This window comes from Macaca thibetana, chromosome 1 (assembly GCF_024542745.1).
Source record: "Macaca thibetana thibetana isolate TM-01 chromosome 1, ASM2454274v1, whole genome shotgun sequence".
Lineage (NCBI taxonomy): Eukaryota > Metazoa > Chordata > Mammalia > Primates > Cercopithecidae > Macaca > Macaca thibetana.
Window position 1 is genome coordinate 214,947,395 of NC_065578.1, and position 17,864 is coordinate 214,965,258.

The window sequence follows — 17,864 nt, forward strand, 5'->3', positions numbered from 1 at the left end:
ATGCCATTTGCTATGAATTGTATGAAGGCTGTACGCTTTATGGCCACCTCTCCTAGCACACACAAATACTTGTACACGGTTAACATCGTATTTTCAAAAGCAAACTCTGGCTAGCACAGGAAAAATCCTTCGACAAGAGAAAGGCTAAATGGATACAATAATGATGATTAGATCATACTTACACATATCTTCCAAGAGATTTCTATACTTCTTTTTTATTCTGAAGCAATAGACATTATGGGATTCCAAGAAACTGAGCCTTTATAACCCAAGTAACAATAGCCATTGTAAAATACTATAGGTAATCACTAGTGTTCCCAGTTAGGGTTAGTTTTGTATATGTTCTCATGGTACAGAGAATTTAAAATTAAACTTTGTGCTTAAACTAGAATCATACCAAAGTACTGAATGCAAATATTCTGTTAAAGCCAAAAGACCATATAACATTGAAAAGAAGTTAGGGCAAAAAATAGCTACTTTAAGAACTGACAGACCTCTAAGTAAGTACAAGATGCCACTTATAAACATTGAGAGGCGTTAATTCCATTTTAGTTCATATTTAAACAATGTCTAATTATGAGATAAAATGGAATGGCTTGTAATATTACCCAGAAAATCATATAAAATAGCAACATACTATAGAAAGAAATTAAATATATTCAACTAAACAGTAAGCCAACTCATATGAGAGAAGTTCTTAAATATGAATTCTAACTATAGAGCAGACAACTTCTATCTGAACTCATCCCTCTACTCCTTTAATGTTCCCTTTAATCATGGTGATGAGATCTTTTCTGAATTACCAGGAATATTAAGGTTTTCAAAATTACCCCAGGTGGATAGATATCATATGAATTATTAACAGGTAAATAAAATGCTAGGGTTGTCCACAATTTTAGAAAGGCTACTAAAACAACTCTTTCTTTTCACAGAAAGCAGAGATTCTAAGACTAGCTTTACAATCTGCTGGAATATAGTAGAACTTTGTGCAAAGACTAATCAGAATGTAACTACATGTGCTACTATTTTTACCTACAGATTAAATGTGCAAACATATGTAACTAGCCTCATACATTTCTCTTCAGATCTCCTAAAAACAATATTGGCAGCACCCACAAAATGACATATTTTACATTTATTCTTTGTTGGATTTAAAATAAAGAAAATTCTATTTAGTACATTTCGAGTAAGTTAGCTTCTAAACGTTTCCCACACCTGCAACACTAGTCCACGCCCTGGCACCTCCTTTATTACCTTTTCTGGAAGTTAATATATATCTTTGATTTTTAATTTATATACAATTTAATCTCCATTTGTACTATGACCTAAAACGATGACTTTGAGCAAATCTTTGTATCAAAATAGTTATCAAAATATTCTCATCTATTTCAGCTATTTTAAAAATGTTACATTATGTTACATTATATGTAAGATATTAAAGACAGTAGGTTTCAAAGAAAAAAATCTGGAAAATTAGAGCAAGTGAAATGTTTTCTAAGAATGGGATTCTAAAAAACTAAAAAGAATGCATCAAATACTGCTTCAGTAACTGGAAAAACAAATCATTTTACATTTAGATGAAATAAAATTATATACATTTTTTTCTCAATAGCAACCACAGCTAAATATTATATATTTCCCAACAATCAAGTCATTTTTTGCAATCTTTGTTAGTTCTAACTCGATTATCAAATAATTTTTATTTTTACACTATTACAGAAGTGCATTTCTCTAGGTTTCCAAAACCACCTTATTCAACCTTCCCCATCTGTCACCATCTGCTTCTTTTTAGCATGTACTTTTTGTGTGATCACATAAGCATGTGAAAACTAACTAACATTCAGATGATTATCTGCTGGTACATTTGAGGACTGGGCATAATAAAAGTGAACTGCCAAAACGCACTTAACACTTTTAATTTTGTTGGGTCTTGCATGTAAGCTACATTTGATTTTCAAACTGTTTTACAGTTGGAAAGTTGATCAGGTACTGCTAACTCAAGAGCAAAGCTGAGACTCTAAATAATTAGCACTGCATAAAATGGTTTGGATTCAATAGAAGCCAAATCAAATAATAAAATTTAACAGTAAGAGTTTATATGTGATTTCTAATTTCTTTTATAATTTCTAGGTGTGAAAATACAGCACAGATTATAAAAACAAAATCCCCTCAAGATATCATATGATCCATAATTTACTATAAGTTTATTTCCTTCTGATGTACAAAAGAGCAAAGGTACATTCATTTAAAGCTACACATGCAAATGCAGTTTTCAGGACGTAGCACACTAAATGCATAGTGCATATGCCAGCTAGAACTGAACCTCTGTAACCTGTTAAAAACACAAAACAAAACAAAAACTAGCCTTTTCTACATTAACAGTATTGTTAAATGCTTCCCAAGTTGGAAAACTGCATTGTAAGCTGCATCCTTCCTCAAAAGAGATAACAGAACAATACCTTAAAAATATTTTTTTCAACAAATGGCACATTTATACTGTAAGTTTTATGTTTTCCTCATTTGCCACAAGAAACAAATTAAGTTCACTTAAACCTAAGTTTATTTTAAAACCTGCCATGTATCTGACATTGAACATTTCATAAACTGGCTTTAAACTGATTTTTAACACTCTTTGTGAAGTATCTTCAAAATACCCTTCACCCGTCTTCATACCAGATTAAAAAAACATAAAAGGTGAAGGAACACTATTGCTAGGTGAAGTATAGGTTGCAGCAAGATTCCTACATAATGTGTAAACAAATCTTCTGTAAAGACAGAAGGGATAATGTTGACAGTGAGTCATTCACAAGAGAAGCAGTAGTCAAGAATGTATTACAGATTTGATACACAACTACTACTCCTAATATTGTCACAAAAAGCCCAGCATTAATAATGGTAATGTACTAGAAATTTCAAGGTCCAAAAAAAGTGAGAGACACCATCTGAGGTAAAAAGAAGAGGCTGGCTTCAGCTCCTGCCAATCCCTCCCTAACACTGACCATGTAAATCTGATCACAGTATCGCCTTGCTCTCAATTCACAAGTGATTTTCCCTAGCCCACAGGATCAAATCTAAAACTCTGTTACATTTCAATCCCTATCTATGTGTCCAGCCTCCTCTCCTGCTTCCCCTTTTCCGCTGCCGGACCCTCCCTGCAGGCTTAAGCACGTTTCCTCTTCCTTCCACTCCACTGTATGGAACTAGTAAAACAGTTATTTTCTTGCACAGTAATAACTGTTTTCCATAACTTATCACCTTAGTAAACAGCAAGCCACTTGAGGGCAAAAGACATTTTCTACCGTCATTGTATTCCCAGTACCTAAGGTAATGCCTGATACTTAAAAAATATTCAATAAATAATTATTTGATGAATGAATGAGTGTTCTTCAGTAAAATGGTGCCACTGAAGACCAGAATAAAGGAATTAATTCTTATTTTTTAAGGGTAAACACAGTCAGAGTTTAAAAATGCAAGATGTGACACGACATTTAAAATATAAAAGCTACAATTTCATGTTGTTTCAAGATTTCTCATACTCAAATAATAACAACAATAATCACTCTTCCCTATAAAAACATGGTGTCAAGATTTTAATTATGAATCACTGTGTATCAACCAAGGATGGGTATATAAACTGTTTTTAAAGATCAGACTTTTGAAGTATTAAAAAAGGTATACAGAAATGTTTTCTTGTCTTTAAAGAGAAACTCCTAATTCTGTGGGAACTATAAACTTTCCATACAGAAATAAGTGTACTCTTCTTGCATTAAATTCTTAATTTGTTCTTCAGCTAATGACATTGCGTAGGAAATAATATCTTTGTTTCTCAGATCATCTGCTTCTTAAATGAGATGTATTCATCTTCTTTAGAAATAATTTACCCTAATTGTGACACAACTAATTTTGTTATTCTAAATATGGCATATCTTTTTCCATAGCAAATTTATAGCAGGGGTAACTGAACTCCAGAGAAACAAATAATTTTTTTGTGACATTTATAAAAACAATTCTATTCTAGAAAATATTTTATTTGAATAAACAAGAAACAGTGTTACTAAAGTTTTACCTAATTCAACCACAAAAATAGAGAATTCTAAACTACAGATTTTTAAAGAGAGAAAATTATATTTTTGGCAAGAAAATAGTAGGAAATTTATTGTATTTTAAATAGTAGCACTTATTTACAATAATTTAACATTGTTGAAATGTAAATGTAATCCCTAGTTGAAAAGAACTATTAGAATAATAGACTAGCATGAGTTACTATATGTATAAGGAATGCGAGCATCATTGGGGATTTTACTTCCTAATTTCTTTTGATTACATTTTCCTGTTGGGCAGGAAATTTACAAAGTATTCATTTAAAAATTATGATTATTTATATTTGTAAGTGGTCTTCAAATTAGGATTTTTTGAGGCCAGGACATATGTAGTTTAAAAAGTAAAAGTGGGCTTTATAGTCAGACAAACTAATTAGAATCTTCATTACACTTCCACCACTTCCCGGTTGTGTACAGATAACATTTAAACATTCTGATCTCATGTTCCCTCACCTTTAAAAAAAATTGTATTTGCTACCTATCATCAAAGATTATTCCAAATGTTAAATGAAATAGATGTAATGCACTTACACAGCATGTGGCACATAGTAGATGCTCATTAAATAGTTACCCTCACACATCAAGTATTAACACCTCCCTATTTGCCTATAGCCACAAAAACTGTATTGGAGTTTGAGGGGAAATGGAGCACTAGCTCCTCTCTTTGGAAAGCTCTTCCCTTTTACCTTTGCGATAGGTACCATCTCTTTCCATCAACCATCACTTTCCCTGAACATACTGTCTGTGAAAGATGTTATTTTCCAAAGATGGCTGTGGCAGTATCTCCCATCTCACATGCTCTTCTGCAACGTAAAGGTGTGGTCTCTGTCTCCACCACTTAAACGTGTGCAGGCTTACAACTGCTTCGGGGAGTAAGGGTATGACAGAAATGATGTTGTGTGACTTCCGAAAATAGGCCATAAAAGGAGATGCATAAACAAATGTTCAGAGCAGCAGCATTATTCACAGTAGCCAAAAAATGGATGCAACCCAATGTACATCAGCTGCTGAACAAATAAACGAAATGTGGTTTATCCATACAATGGAATATTATCTAGCCATAAAAAGGAATGAAATAACAGTAACATGCTAAAAATGGGAAAGAAGCCAGTCACAGAAGACTCCATACTGTATGATCCCATTTGTATGAAATGTCTACAACAGGCAAATCTATAGAGACAAAAAGTACATCAGTGGTTGCCTACGGGGGAAGGAAGAATGAGGAGCTAATGGGTATGGGGTTTCTTGCTGGAGTGATGAAAATATTCTGGAATTGGACAGTGGTGATAGTTCTACAACTCTGTGAACGTACTAAAACTCACCAAAGTGTGTATTTTAAAGAATAAGTTTTATGGTATATGAATTGTACTCCAATTATAAAAATATCTGTGAAATCAAACTTTTAAAAAGTTAATAGTCTTGATGGTTTACTAGGTGGAAACAAAGGCACCATGCAGCTTCTAACGTGTTCCCCAGGACATTTGCTTTTAGGGCTCAGAGCCAAAGAAGTCTGACAGCATTGAAATTGTCATTATGAGGAAGTCCAGACCCATGGACAGAAGGGCTACATATAAGTGCTCCTGCCAACAGCCCAAATAAGTTACTAGTGGACGGCCGGCAGAACTGTCAGACATGTGAGTGAAGATGCTTCCGGATGACTCCAGTCTCCAGCCATAGAATCCTGCTCTCACTGTAAAGTCTTTCAGGCTGAGACCTCATACATAGTGGAGCAGAAATTAGCTGTCCTTGCTGTGCCCATCTGCATTCCTGATTCACAAAATCCATTATTTTATAGAAAATGGTTGTTTTCCACTGATAAATACTAGGGTGGTTTGTTACACAGCATTAGTAACTGGAACACCATCTACAACAGCCACACCACACCCTTACATTTAATCGTGCTTTTTTTTGTTGTTTATGAAACTTAAGACATTATGTTATTTCTTTTTTTATTTTCATTGTCTCCCTCCACTGAAAGCTAAGTTCCCTGAGACTAGGATCCTTTTCTGTCTTGCGCCTGTAACCCCATTATACAGAAAAGTACCTGATATACAGCAGATATACAATAAATACCTGTTGAATAAACAAATTAATAAATTATTGTGGAACCCTTAGCACAGGGAGGTTACCACTTTGGAGCTTCCTTTGACATAAATTCCAAAATGTAGCTACTGTCATTTCAATAATTTTCCCAATAAAATAATTTTAAATAAACCCACAATACTATAAATTAAAAATCACTGTTGTTTCTAAGGAAAGTCCAAGATGGTTTATAAAAATATAAATATTCTTGCTGAAATCAATTATTCTATTTTAATAAATGAATCAAAATGGGTATAGCCAAGATAAAATGGATATGGCCAAGATATAAAAATTGATTTAATCGACTTTAGTTAGTACCTTTGTGCTTATAGTTTATAAAATTTAATTTCAATATATTCTTGGTCCTACAATATCCCATTATAGCAAATTAAGAACAAAAAAATTTTGATTCAGGTTGAAATATAGATAAAAGTAGTAGACACTAGAGTTAACTTTTAATGCTTAAATGGTTTACTTTACAAAACATTATGTCAATGTTACTTTCCTATTAGTGGAGCCGAAGCCTACCTCTGGTGCCAGATACTCTGGAGTGCCACAGAACGTCTTCATGGTGGCTGCATCTGTGATCCCTTCTTTGCAAAGTCCAAAATCTGTAATTTTTATGTGGCCATCTTTATCCAGCATTAGATTCTCCAACTGTGTATTAAGAAAAATGATATAATTTGTTCTACAGTCTTCAGCAATAGGAAAATACCGTTTTGAAAAACTACTGAATGCTGAGTAAGGTATTTTGGAAACAGGACATAGTTGTTGTAGCTAATAGAACTTTCAGTACTTACAAACCCTGTTGTTTCACGTGTAAAAAGAAACATGTTTTATCAAACACTTCAGGATGATAAAATTTTCTATTTTTAAACCAATAGGAATGAGTGATACTGCTTTAAGAGCCATTATTTTGTAAGTTCTGAAAATTAAAGCCTAGTCAACTTTTCAAAGTAGACATCAATCCTCTCTTTTTTAAAAAAAGAAAATGTGATCTAAACAATCCCAAAGAGATGAGCATCCTCTTCTAGATATTTACAGATGGTTTTCAACAATTTCTCCTGGGAATCTATTGCTATTATAAAATATTCACTTACAGAAATGTTTTTTGGTGGTGCTTGTAAATCAAACCTAAATCTTATTTTGTAAGGTAAGGCGATATCCTCTTTTGCAGTTCTTTGTAATTAAGAAATACCAACCCTTTTAAACATAAAAAGAAAAAGAACATCAAAGTCAAACATTCAACAGTTAATAAAAATATATAGCATAAATGTTATAAAGTTGGACTCTCTTTGAATCCATTAATTCAAAACACCAAAGAAATCTTAAAGATTTAACCAAGTAACAGGATCATGTGCCTCAAGCGGAAAATTATGAAACGTAAAAGAGGAGGAATTTGTGCAAAGCCAACACAATTAGAAATAACAATGTAATCAGCCAGTTCCCCTTGAGCTAATGTGAACCTAAGATTATGATTATCATCACACAAAGATACAGATGAGTTCTGAGTTGTGATCATACAGCCTTATGTATTCAGGGCCCATAAAACTTTGCCTACTCATGTAGATACAACCTAAAGGTATTTCTTTGGTCATACAGAAAAAATATATAAAATGTGAAAAGTATATTAACAGGATAAATGGTAGTTAACTTTCATTTAAGGAATAGATTCTTATTCTACTCCTTAATGTGATGACATTTGAAAGAATGTACCTCGACTCTGACGTTAATATCGAATTTAAAACAGATCTCCACTTAAGAACATAAACAGATTATCAGTCATATAAAATATGTTATCATACTCTCTGCCATATTGTCAAATGTCTTATAAACCAGACACTAAATACAGTTAGGCAAGTTGTGTTCACTGAAGCAAAGATCAGAATAAACAAAAGTCCTTTTTTATAGTACTTCAATGTGTTATGTAACTAAACCAAACGCTTGATACACATTTCATGTATAGCATATCTCACAGAGGTAAGTCTGGCTTCAATTTTTTTCTACAGAAAGCTGAATGAACCCTAAATATACTGCTGAACCTTTTTAAAAAAAATTTTTTTTTGAGACAGAGTCTCTGCCACCCAAACTGGAGTGCAGTGGTGTGATCACCTGAGCCTCCTGAATGGCTGGGAACATGGGCACGTGCCACCATGCCTGGCTAATTTCTTAATTTTTTATAGTGACGAGGTCTCACTTTGCTGCCCAAGTTGGTCTCGACCTCCTGGGTTCAAGTAATCCACACACCTCAGCCTCTCAAAGTTCTGGGATTACAGGCATGAGCCACCATGCCTGACCAAATCAAAATTTTTTATTTTATCCAAACTCAGTTATCTTGCATCTTCCTAATATTTCTCTACCATCCAGAACCTATAAATCAAGCCCAATTTGCACAAATGACAGTAAGTCTTGTATACCGAAACCAATCAGAAACATCAAGAGTCTTCATCTCTCCTATTTTCTCTTTCTGCCTTGGTCTGTCTCTTCTCAGCCTCTGGTTTCTCTCTTTTTTCCACCTCTTTCAAACAACCTCTCTTCTTCCTCCCTCCCACTTCGCCATATTGAGAAACGTTAAGTATATACTAAAGCTTCTGTTGTTTTACTGAATAAAAATGTATATGCCCTGTTATTAATTTTTAAAAATATGCTTAATATATAAATATAGCACATAAAATGCTGAAGATCTTTAGTGAATACTCTTTTACTAATACAATACCTTAACAATTCTTGTAAAAATTCCAAATAATACATAATATTGAACAAAATGTGAATGTACTTTCTACACCGTTCCATCCCCGTTAGTTTGGTGTGTAATCTCCTCACATGCTCTGTGTGCATGGGCAAGTCTTCATGAAAACACGACAGACAGGATGCACTATTTCTCCACATTTTCTCAAAGTTATTTCTGAAGTGGCTGGATACAGAAAGACCAAAATGTATAAACACTGCTTTTTAAGACCAAGCTCTCTGTGTATGTGTGTGTAAAATTCTGACTTGCATCTAATTCTGTAACCTCGTATTTCATCTCTGAGCCTCAGATCATGGTTGTGAGATGAAGAATGAAATGAGATGCAAGGATAGGTTTGGGTAAGGAATAGGCTGAGGGTGACCAACTCCCAGTTTGCCCAGAAACGAGGGGTTTCTCAGAATGCAGGACATGTAAGTGCTAAAACTGGGCTGTCCTGGGGAAACCAAGACGGCTAGTTACCCTACTTGTTTTACAAAATAGCTTTTAAAAACGTTACAATGACATAGTAAGAAGTAAGATAAGCCTAAGGGATGATTGTGAGAGATGCAGTAAGGGTCATGGCCATGGGGAACCGCAGTATACTGTCTGGGAGGCAGTAGAGAGGAAAATGGATAAGACTACGGGTTTAAGTCAGAGGGTTCATATTAAAATTTGAGCTTTAACCCTTATTCACTGTGTGACCTTGGGTATATTATTAATTTCTACATGCTTCAATTTCATCTATAAAACAAAAGTAAATAACAGTAACAATCCAACGTAATAGTTTTGAAAATTAAATGAGACGTTAAAGGCAAACTTAACATCCTATAAAAACTGAATAAATGAACTGATCTTTCCCTAAAACATGGTTTATTTGTAAATTGTCATGATGTGGGCTCTTCTAAACAACACTGTATTTTAAAGAAAACAACAAACTTCAAGAGTGGAACCCCATAAAACATTTCTGTCAGCCAAATGACTGTATTAAAAATATTTTTCCATATGCAATAATTTATTTTAAGTAACAAAACACAGGCTGGGCACAGTGGCTCATGCCTGTAATCCCAACAATTTGGGAGGCTGAGGCAGGCAGATTGCTTGAGCTCAGGAGTTCGAGACCAGCCTGGGTAACATGGTGAAACCCCGTATCTACCAATAATAGAAAAAACTAACTGTGCGTGACGGCATGTGCTTGTGGTGCAAGCTACTCTGGAGGCTGAAGCGGGAGGCTCACTTGAGCCCCAGGCGTGTGGGGAGGTTGTTATATGCAGAGATGGTGCCACTGTACTCCAGCCTGGGTGACAGAGTGAAATCTTGTCTCAAAAAAACAAAACACAAATGTTTTATAATTTTCTTTCTTTCTTTTTTTTTGTTTTTGAGACAGGGTCTCGCTCTGTTGCCTAGGCTGGAATGCAGTGGCACAATCACTGCTCACTGTAGCCTCAACCTCCCAGGCTCAATTGATCCTCCCGCCTCAGCCTCCTGAGTACACAGGCGTGCACCACTACCATGCCCCGCTAGTTTCTGTTTCTTTCTTTCTTTCTTTTTCTAAGAGATGGTATTTTGCCACGTTGCCCAGGCTGGTCCCGAACTCCTGGGTTCAAACAGTCGGCCCACTCTGCCTCCCAAAGTGCTGGGATTACAAGCTTGAGCTACTGTGCCCAGCCTCATAATTTCTCAGTTATTTTGAAGAAGTGTCCACATTCTTCTATCAATTATTTTGTGTTCTCTCACCACCCTAAAATGTCATTTTGCTGAGCATGAATAACTAAAACTTGTCCACCAAAAATATGAAATAGAGACGCATTAGCTTAAAAAACAATATCCCCAAATCTAATCTTGTATAAAGATAAATCAGGAGATAATAAAATGTCCAGTTCTGTTATACAGTACATGATAATTTTACTCAAGATGCATTAACAGAGTTTCTGTAAAATACAGGAACCATTAGCAGGGTGATTCGTAAACCTGCAGACTGCACAGAAAGTCTTTCCAAAGTGTATCAATGGCCTAGATATATCAGTAACATCTGGAAATCACTGTGTTGGTTCATTTAACACTAACATAATGTAAGTAGTGTTTACATTATTTACAGTAGTCATACATTTTTAGGAATCTTTCTACTGTGTAAAGGAGGAAGAAAAAAATTTACAAATGATCTTTCTTTAGTCTTCTCTTCTAAATCACTTTCCTGTTTCCCTTTGTTAGCCACATAATATGTAATGCATATTGTCACTGACTGCTCAGGTACTCTAAATTTATGAAACTTTACGTGCATCTGTGTGATATTCACAGTCAATCTTAGTTTCCAAGATGTAGAGTAGGGCAGCATGCTTATGCTTATGGATGCATCCACTAACAAAAGTAGTGATGAAGTCAAATATGAAATCATAAGAAACAAGACTGTATATTAAATATCTAAGTAGTGCTTACTATTTCTATCAGAGGGTTGTTATCTAAAAGTTCATGTTTTTGAGGAGAGAAAAAAAATCAGACATAGAATTTGTCTGATTTTTTCTCAAATTCTCATAGACGAATTCCTCATAGAATTTCCACCAAAAAAAATGGCAACATTTTTGGTCCAGCTGAAGTGGACAGGCATTATTTGACAGAAGGTCTGGATTCAGTGCATATATGAAGAAATGGTAGATTTTAAAACCTTTTTTCCTGGGCTCAGTGGGCACAAAATTGTAACAAAAATTACTATGTTTCCTCCTGTTCTTGCTGATGGCTAGCATACAATTAAACTTTAAAAATCCTAGCTGTCTTAATACAATGCTTCCCAACCTTTTACATTTCACAGTAAAATACAGATTGAAAGTGGTGGGGCATACCAGGTTCACTGGACAAGATGCTTGAAACCAGAACTCGCTGGCCTGGAGGCCTCTCTGCCAAGGCTCGGTTGTGACCTGTTTGTAACGCCCAATCTGAGAAGCTATGCTTGAATGTAGGCCAGACTAAATATTTCAAAGTTTAAAAACACCATACATATGGTATCGTTTTAATTAAATGACTGACATTGTGATTAACCAAAGGAATGAAAATAGCAGTTCCTGAGGGCTCCGATGACTACTGCAGCAATAGCAATAAACAATTCCTGTCACTCACTCTTAACACCACATCTGAGCCCACATACATCAAACTCAGTTTTAGGCACCAAGACTCACTCAGGCCCAAGAAGGCAGTAAGGAATTCCTACTCGAAAATTGCAGTTTTAAGTTTATGGGCATCCAGTGCCAAAATGTCATAAGCTGACCTGCAGAAACTGAATGACCATGGAATGAGGAAAGTGTGCTGAAATCCGAAAGAGAAACGTTTCTTCACTTCAACCTCTTAATCCAGAAAAGGACTCATCATGTAAATCGACCCCAAATAGGTTGCCAGGCTATTTACAAATTTATTATGAATAAGGAACATAGTTGAATACCAGTACAATTTGATTGTAGAAGTGGAAGGAATGAAGAGCAGTGGCTTAAGATTTCTATATAGGAGGAATCCAGTGACCGTCCGGTTAGCAGTGGGAGCTGGGGAAAGTGTCTTGAGACTCAGCAAGCAAAGCAAGGATGCTTTTCCCATCCAAACTGCATTTATTTGAGGTGAACATGAAGGAGCTGACGAGGTCGAGGAGGGCTATGGTAAAACTCCCTGAAGTCACCCCTTCGTGCCATTACTAAGTGTTAGAAAGTATCTAAATTTGTTTGGTGCTTTCTCATATTAATACTGTAAATGGTTAACTATTCTCACATTAGGTGGGAAACAAGATTAAGTGTTCTACAAATAGGATATAGCAACAAGTTATGTATTATTTTCTCCCATAAACTAGCGAGAAATTAATTCTTAATGAATTCCAGTATCGTTATATTCATCTTTGCAAATGACCCTGTTCAGCCTACGCTGTGCTTAGATGGCCATGGTCATTGGTTGTATTTGTAAAATAAGCTAAGCAGAAAAGAAGATTTTAACATACAATTTGCACTACTGAAGAAGTCTTTGAAGAGATTTCTTCGAATTTTTAGGCAATCATGAAGCAACAGCAGTTTTCCTTAAGTAATCACAAGGAATTTGGGTCCTTAATAAAAATAAAACTTCATTACATGATGTGTATTGACAAATTAAATGAACTTACTTTCTAAAGTACAACGAAGCTTTCAATAATTTTTCTGTTGCTATAAACACTAATTTATTAGGAAACAGGAACTGATAAAAATATCTTAAGTTAACCTGCACATAAAAGAAGGCTTTGTCTCCAATGCTGAATGAGACAGTGGCAAACGGGTATGGATTTACTTGAGAAGTGCTGCTACTGCAGGCATAGCAATTGGATTTGCATTTGAACAAAGTCAAAGTTATTAGTAATGAGAACAGAGACAAATCTGAGACTGATCAAAGTGAGTACCTAAATCAGTTCGTGATAATGTTCTTTAATACATCTGGTATAAATATATTTGAAACACTCATTCTCTTACCTTCTGCAGTTTAATTTGCAGTTTAGGCTTACAAAGATTCCCAAAGTTAATCCACTGCATTCCCCCATATGCATCCCCCCACTATAATTTCATTTCAACTCTAGAAGTCAGAATGATATAGTGACAAGAACACTCAATAAGGAGCTAGGATTCAAGAGTTCCAATAATTCTTACTGCTATCAACTTAGGTCATTACTTTTAGTAAGTCATTTACTAGGCCTCTAGGTTTGAAGGACATCACCTATAAATTAAAGACCAGCTCGAAATTTCTGTGATCTTACCTAAAATACATCATTGTATTATAAATAATCATGTTACTATGGATACAAATCCATACTATGGATACAAATAACATTTGTGTAAGTTTTGGATGTTTGATTTCTTATGTTACATGGATTTTTCTAGGTGTACCTTTACAGTTTCTGTCCTATGCTAAATATATACTTAGATCTTTAAGTTGAGGCTATTTTTTTTTTTAAGAAATAAACTCAGGGAGCAGAGACCACTTAATTGTCAAGTAAACTTGGTGAATTGTGCATTTGGTAACTAATTGACTGATATTCATATATAAAGTAAGTACTTTATATTACAGTTCAACAAAGTAAATATTTTATATTACAGTTTAACAAATTTAGTCTAATTCCATCATCAGAAAGAATGGGGCAGTGGAACTCACTTAATGAGCTTCAATATACCAATATGTTGGCTGGGCACGGCGGCTCATGCCAAATCCCAGCACTTTGGAAGGTTGAGGCGGGCGGATCACGAGGTCAGGAGATCAAGACTAGCCAACTCGGTGAAACCCCGTCTCTACTAAAAATACAAAAATTAGCTGGGCATGGTGGCATGTGCCTATAATCCCAGCTACTCAGGAGGCTGAGGCAGGAGAATCGCCAGAACCAGGGAGTTGGAGGTTGCAGTGAGCCAAGACGGCACCACTGCACTCCAGCCTGGTAACAGAGCAAGACTCCATCCCAACAACAACAACAAAAATACATACACACACCCCCCCCCAATATGTTGATTCATTTGATCAGAAATGATTAAAGAAATACTGACCAAGACCATAATCGATACTGCAATGAAATGAATATTCTCTTCTTTAGCAGTCTTTAAGCTAATAATTCAATCTTTTGAATTTAAGCCTTCTGGATGTTACCTATTACTTTAAAATTGTTCTAATTGCCCTAAATCTAAGCATCCCTGTTTCTATCCTTCCCCATTTCACCCCTACAAATAAGATACATAAAACACGTAGTGGGAATGCGAGAAGTGGACTCAGGAAGAGCAGAGCTAACTACTTCTAAGTATATTTGGAAAGTTAACACATATTTTGTCATACCACATAACTAATTCCTTCAAAAAAATCGATATTTAAGACATTTAGACAGTATAGGATTATCTGGCCATGCAGATAACACGAATGCTGAATTCTGCCATATTCCTACTTACAAAAAGGTTCAGGCTAAATACAATCAAACTACTAATTTGTATTAATCTGTAGCCTGTTTTGGCACTTAGACATTTCTGGTCATCTCTGATCTAGATGTTTTATAGGTACATAGTTCAGTTTTTCCTATAACAACATCTTATAGCTTCTATATACCTCATTTCAAACAAAACAGAATTTCATAAAAGCCTCATGTAACTTCTGTTTCTACCAATCATTATGTTACATGAAATAGTATTTGATCAATAAGGCAATTCTGTGTCAAATTTTATATACGATTTGCTTGTTACAAAAGTAAGACTGTAACATCTAGAATTTATTCAAAATGTGTCCTGGCACAAATTCCTTTAATGTAGTCAACCTAATTCATAACACTGTCATGAGAATTACTATTACCTTGTATGAGTTACTCCAGGGATCAACAAATGACAACCTGTGGACTAAACTGAGCCCATCGCCTATTTCATTTACTGGAACATAGCCAAACATATTCATTTACATATTATCTGAGGCTGCTTTTACCCTACACTGATGGAGTTGAGTAGTTTGCAAAAGAGACGATATGAACATCAAAGCCTAAATTATTTTATCTGCCCTTTACAGAAAGTTTGCCAATCCCGAGCTATCCTAAGGGTCTCATCATAATGGAACTCAGAGCAGTCAAGACACTATTACCAACAGAACAAATAGAGTGCTTTCATAAATAAAAAACTAGGCACATTAATAATGGTTATTATGTTACAACGCTTCAGGTATTTAAAACCACCCAAAGTCAATGCTAAAATCAAAATGAATATGTTCCTTCCAATAGTCTTACTGTGCTTCTTCATAAAACATTTCTGTAAACATAATAAAACTTGTTTTAAATGTAACTTGTAAAGTTATTTGACTTAATCATGTTTAACATTTTTATTTGATCAGAGCAGTCGAGTAGAAATTACTTTGCAAATCAAAAACTCACACATAAATCAACTACATACATGTTAGTGAATAAAATTTCCTCCAAATGTAGTGAACTAAATTTTTAAACATAGTGCTTTTTTCCCAACTAAAAGCTGCTTTTCTCAGAACTGTGTCACTTTGTAATTACTTTATGTCTGTCCCTATAGTCTCTGCAAAACAAATTTGATTCCTTTTTTTTACCTTGAGATCACGGTACACGATCTTCCCGGAATGCAGATAGTCCAAGGCAGAGACAATTTCTGCACCATAGAAACGTGTGCGGTCCTCAGAGAACACCCGCTCTCTCGACAAATGGAAAAACAGCTGCAGGGTAAACAGCAGGGACAGGATTGTAATAATTACTGATTTAGTGGGGGAAATTAACACAAACATAAAACACCTCTCATCACCATATTGTGATGATAGATAGTGTACTCTCAGTGGACACTGAGCATTCCTAGACAGCAGCTGGCTTATCTTTTCCAGGTTTCCAAGGGGAAACTGCGAGCTGTTAAATCAGCGTTTTAATCAATATACCAATCTTGTTTAAGGCATTCTGCTTGCTACCCATTTAACCTTCAGTTACCAGAGGAAAAAAGTATGCATCATCAGATTGCAATTTCCCTCTCACTATACTGTTGCTTCACTCTTCAAGGATTAGGTATTGAGACATTACTAAAATAAATGAACACAAGCGTAGACATATTTTCTACTTAATTATTTGATTTCAAAGACAAGACTGCCAATTTGCTGAAACTGATTTACGTGAACTTGTTATATTCCACAATTTTTGATTCATCATAGTATCTCTAGAAATATTTTCAAAGTCAAAGTCAAATTATTATTGAGAAACTTTAAGGTTTTATGTTTTTAATTTATTTTGGTAATGCCCAAAAGGAACTGAGAAACATCCATTATTCTCATCACGGTTCTCAATGTATGTTCTATTTTCAGTAATAATTAGCTACAATGCCAATCCTTTCTCATGTAATCACTTAAAACTATAAGCCCATCCATTTCCTAGTTAACTACTTAAAACATATACCATTCGACAGTCAACAAACATTCACTGGGTGCTTACTGTGACCAAGCACCCAGCTCTCCAACAGGCCACTTCTTCATTAAAGAAACTACAAATATTATCTCTCAATTGGACAACATACATAAAGAAAGACCAGGTTTCAGGCACTAGGAACTGACTATCAATCTTAGTTGTTGAAACATGCTTAGAACAACGAAAGATCGTTCACAGTGCTGAGTAAATTGTCAGGTATCACAGTATTAATAGATACACAATACATGTCTGTGAAAAAAATGAACCAGTCAATGCACTCTTGACTGCAAGATCAGAAACTATTCCCTTACATGGATCATTGACTCATAATGTTTCTACAATATTGATGAAAATTATGGTTAACTAAGATTTGTTCTGCACACACCAAGTCATTATTTCAGGTAACATAAAACAGGTTCCCTACAAATTTATTCTTCCCCATTCCCACCCTCACCTTCGCTTAACAGCGTATTATTAAGATACGCTTTATGCATGACCCACTGGCATAGCAAACAGAAAGAGAGAGAGAGAGAGAGAGAGAGAGAGGATCTCATCTATAGCCCCAAAAAGTGTAGCACAACAATAATTATATTAAAACTAAAATATTTTTGCAGTCTCTAAACTTTAATGCTTCCTACTATATTACTGTATTTTATCAAATCTCATATGCTACCAATTGGGACTGCATCATCATTTTATAAAACACCAAGGAAAAAAAGGTTGTCAGTTAAAACTATAACACATGATCTATTCTAAAAGGCATTCTGATTACAGAAATTTTAAGTATGTCTTCCAAATAATCAATATAGTATGTGAAAAATCAAATCATTTATACAATTACTCAGGGATAGTTTTCAAAATTCATTCATTTTATATATTTAGACATACACTATCTATTACCAGCCTAACAAGGATAGAAAGTAGAAGGAGCCACGTTTTCCAGGTTAAAATAATTTCTGCCATGCAAAATATCACTAACTTTGATGAAAAGATTGTGTGATCTCTATGTGGAGTTGTGTTAGACTTCTAACGAGATGAAAAT

The 17,864-nt window shown here is 34.9% G+C and overlaps 1 protein-coding gene across 7 annotated transcripts in view; it reads right to left on the bottom strand.

Moving 5' to 3' along the window:
• AKT3 (AKT serine/threonine kinase 3) overlaps positions 1–17,864 on the bottom strand; it is a 362,334-nt gene that overhangs the window by 60,620 nt on the left and 283,850 nt on the right. For all 7 annotated transcript variants that reach the window (XM_050771497.1, XM_050771487.1, XM_050771516.1 and 4 more), the window contains 2 exons: positions 15,970–16,092; positions 6,711–6,839 (listed from right to left, as the gene is read on the bottom strand). In XM_050771497.1, the coding sequence (XP_050627454.1) occupies positions 6,711–6,839; positions 15,970–16,092 (252 nt within the window). The remainder of the gene's footprint in view (positions 1–6,710; positions 6,840–15,969; positions 16,093–17,864) is intronic.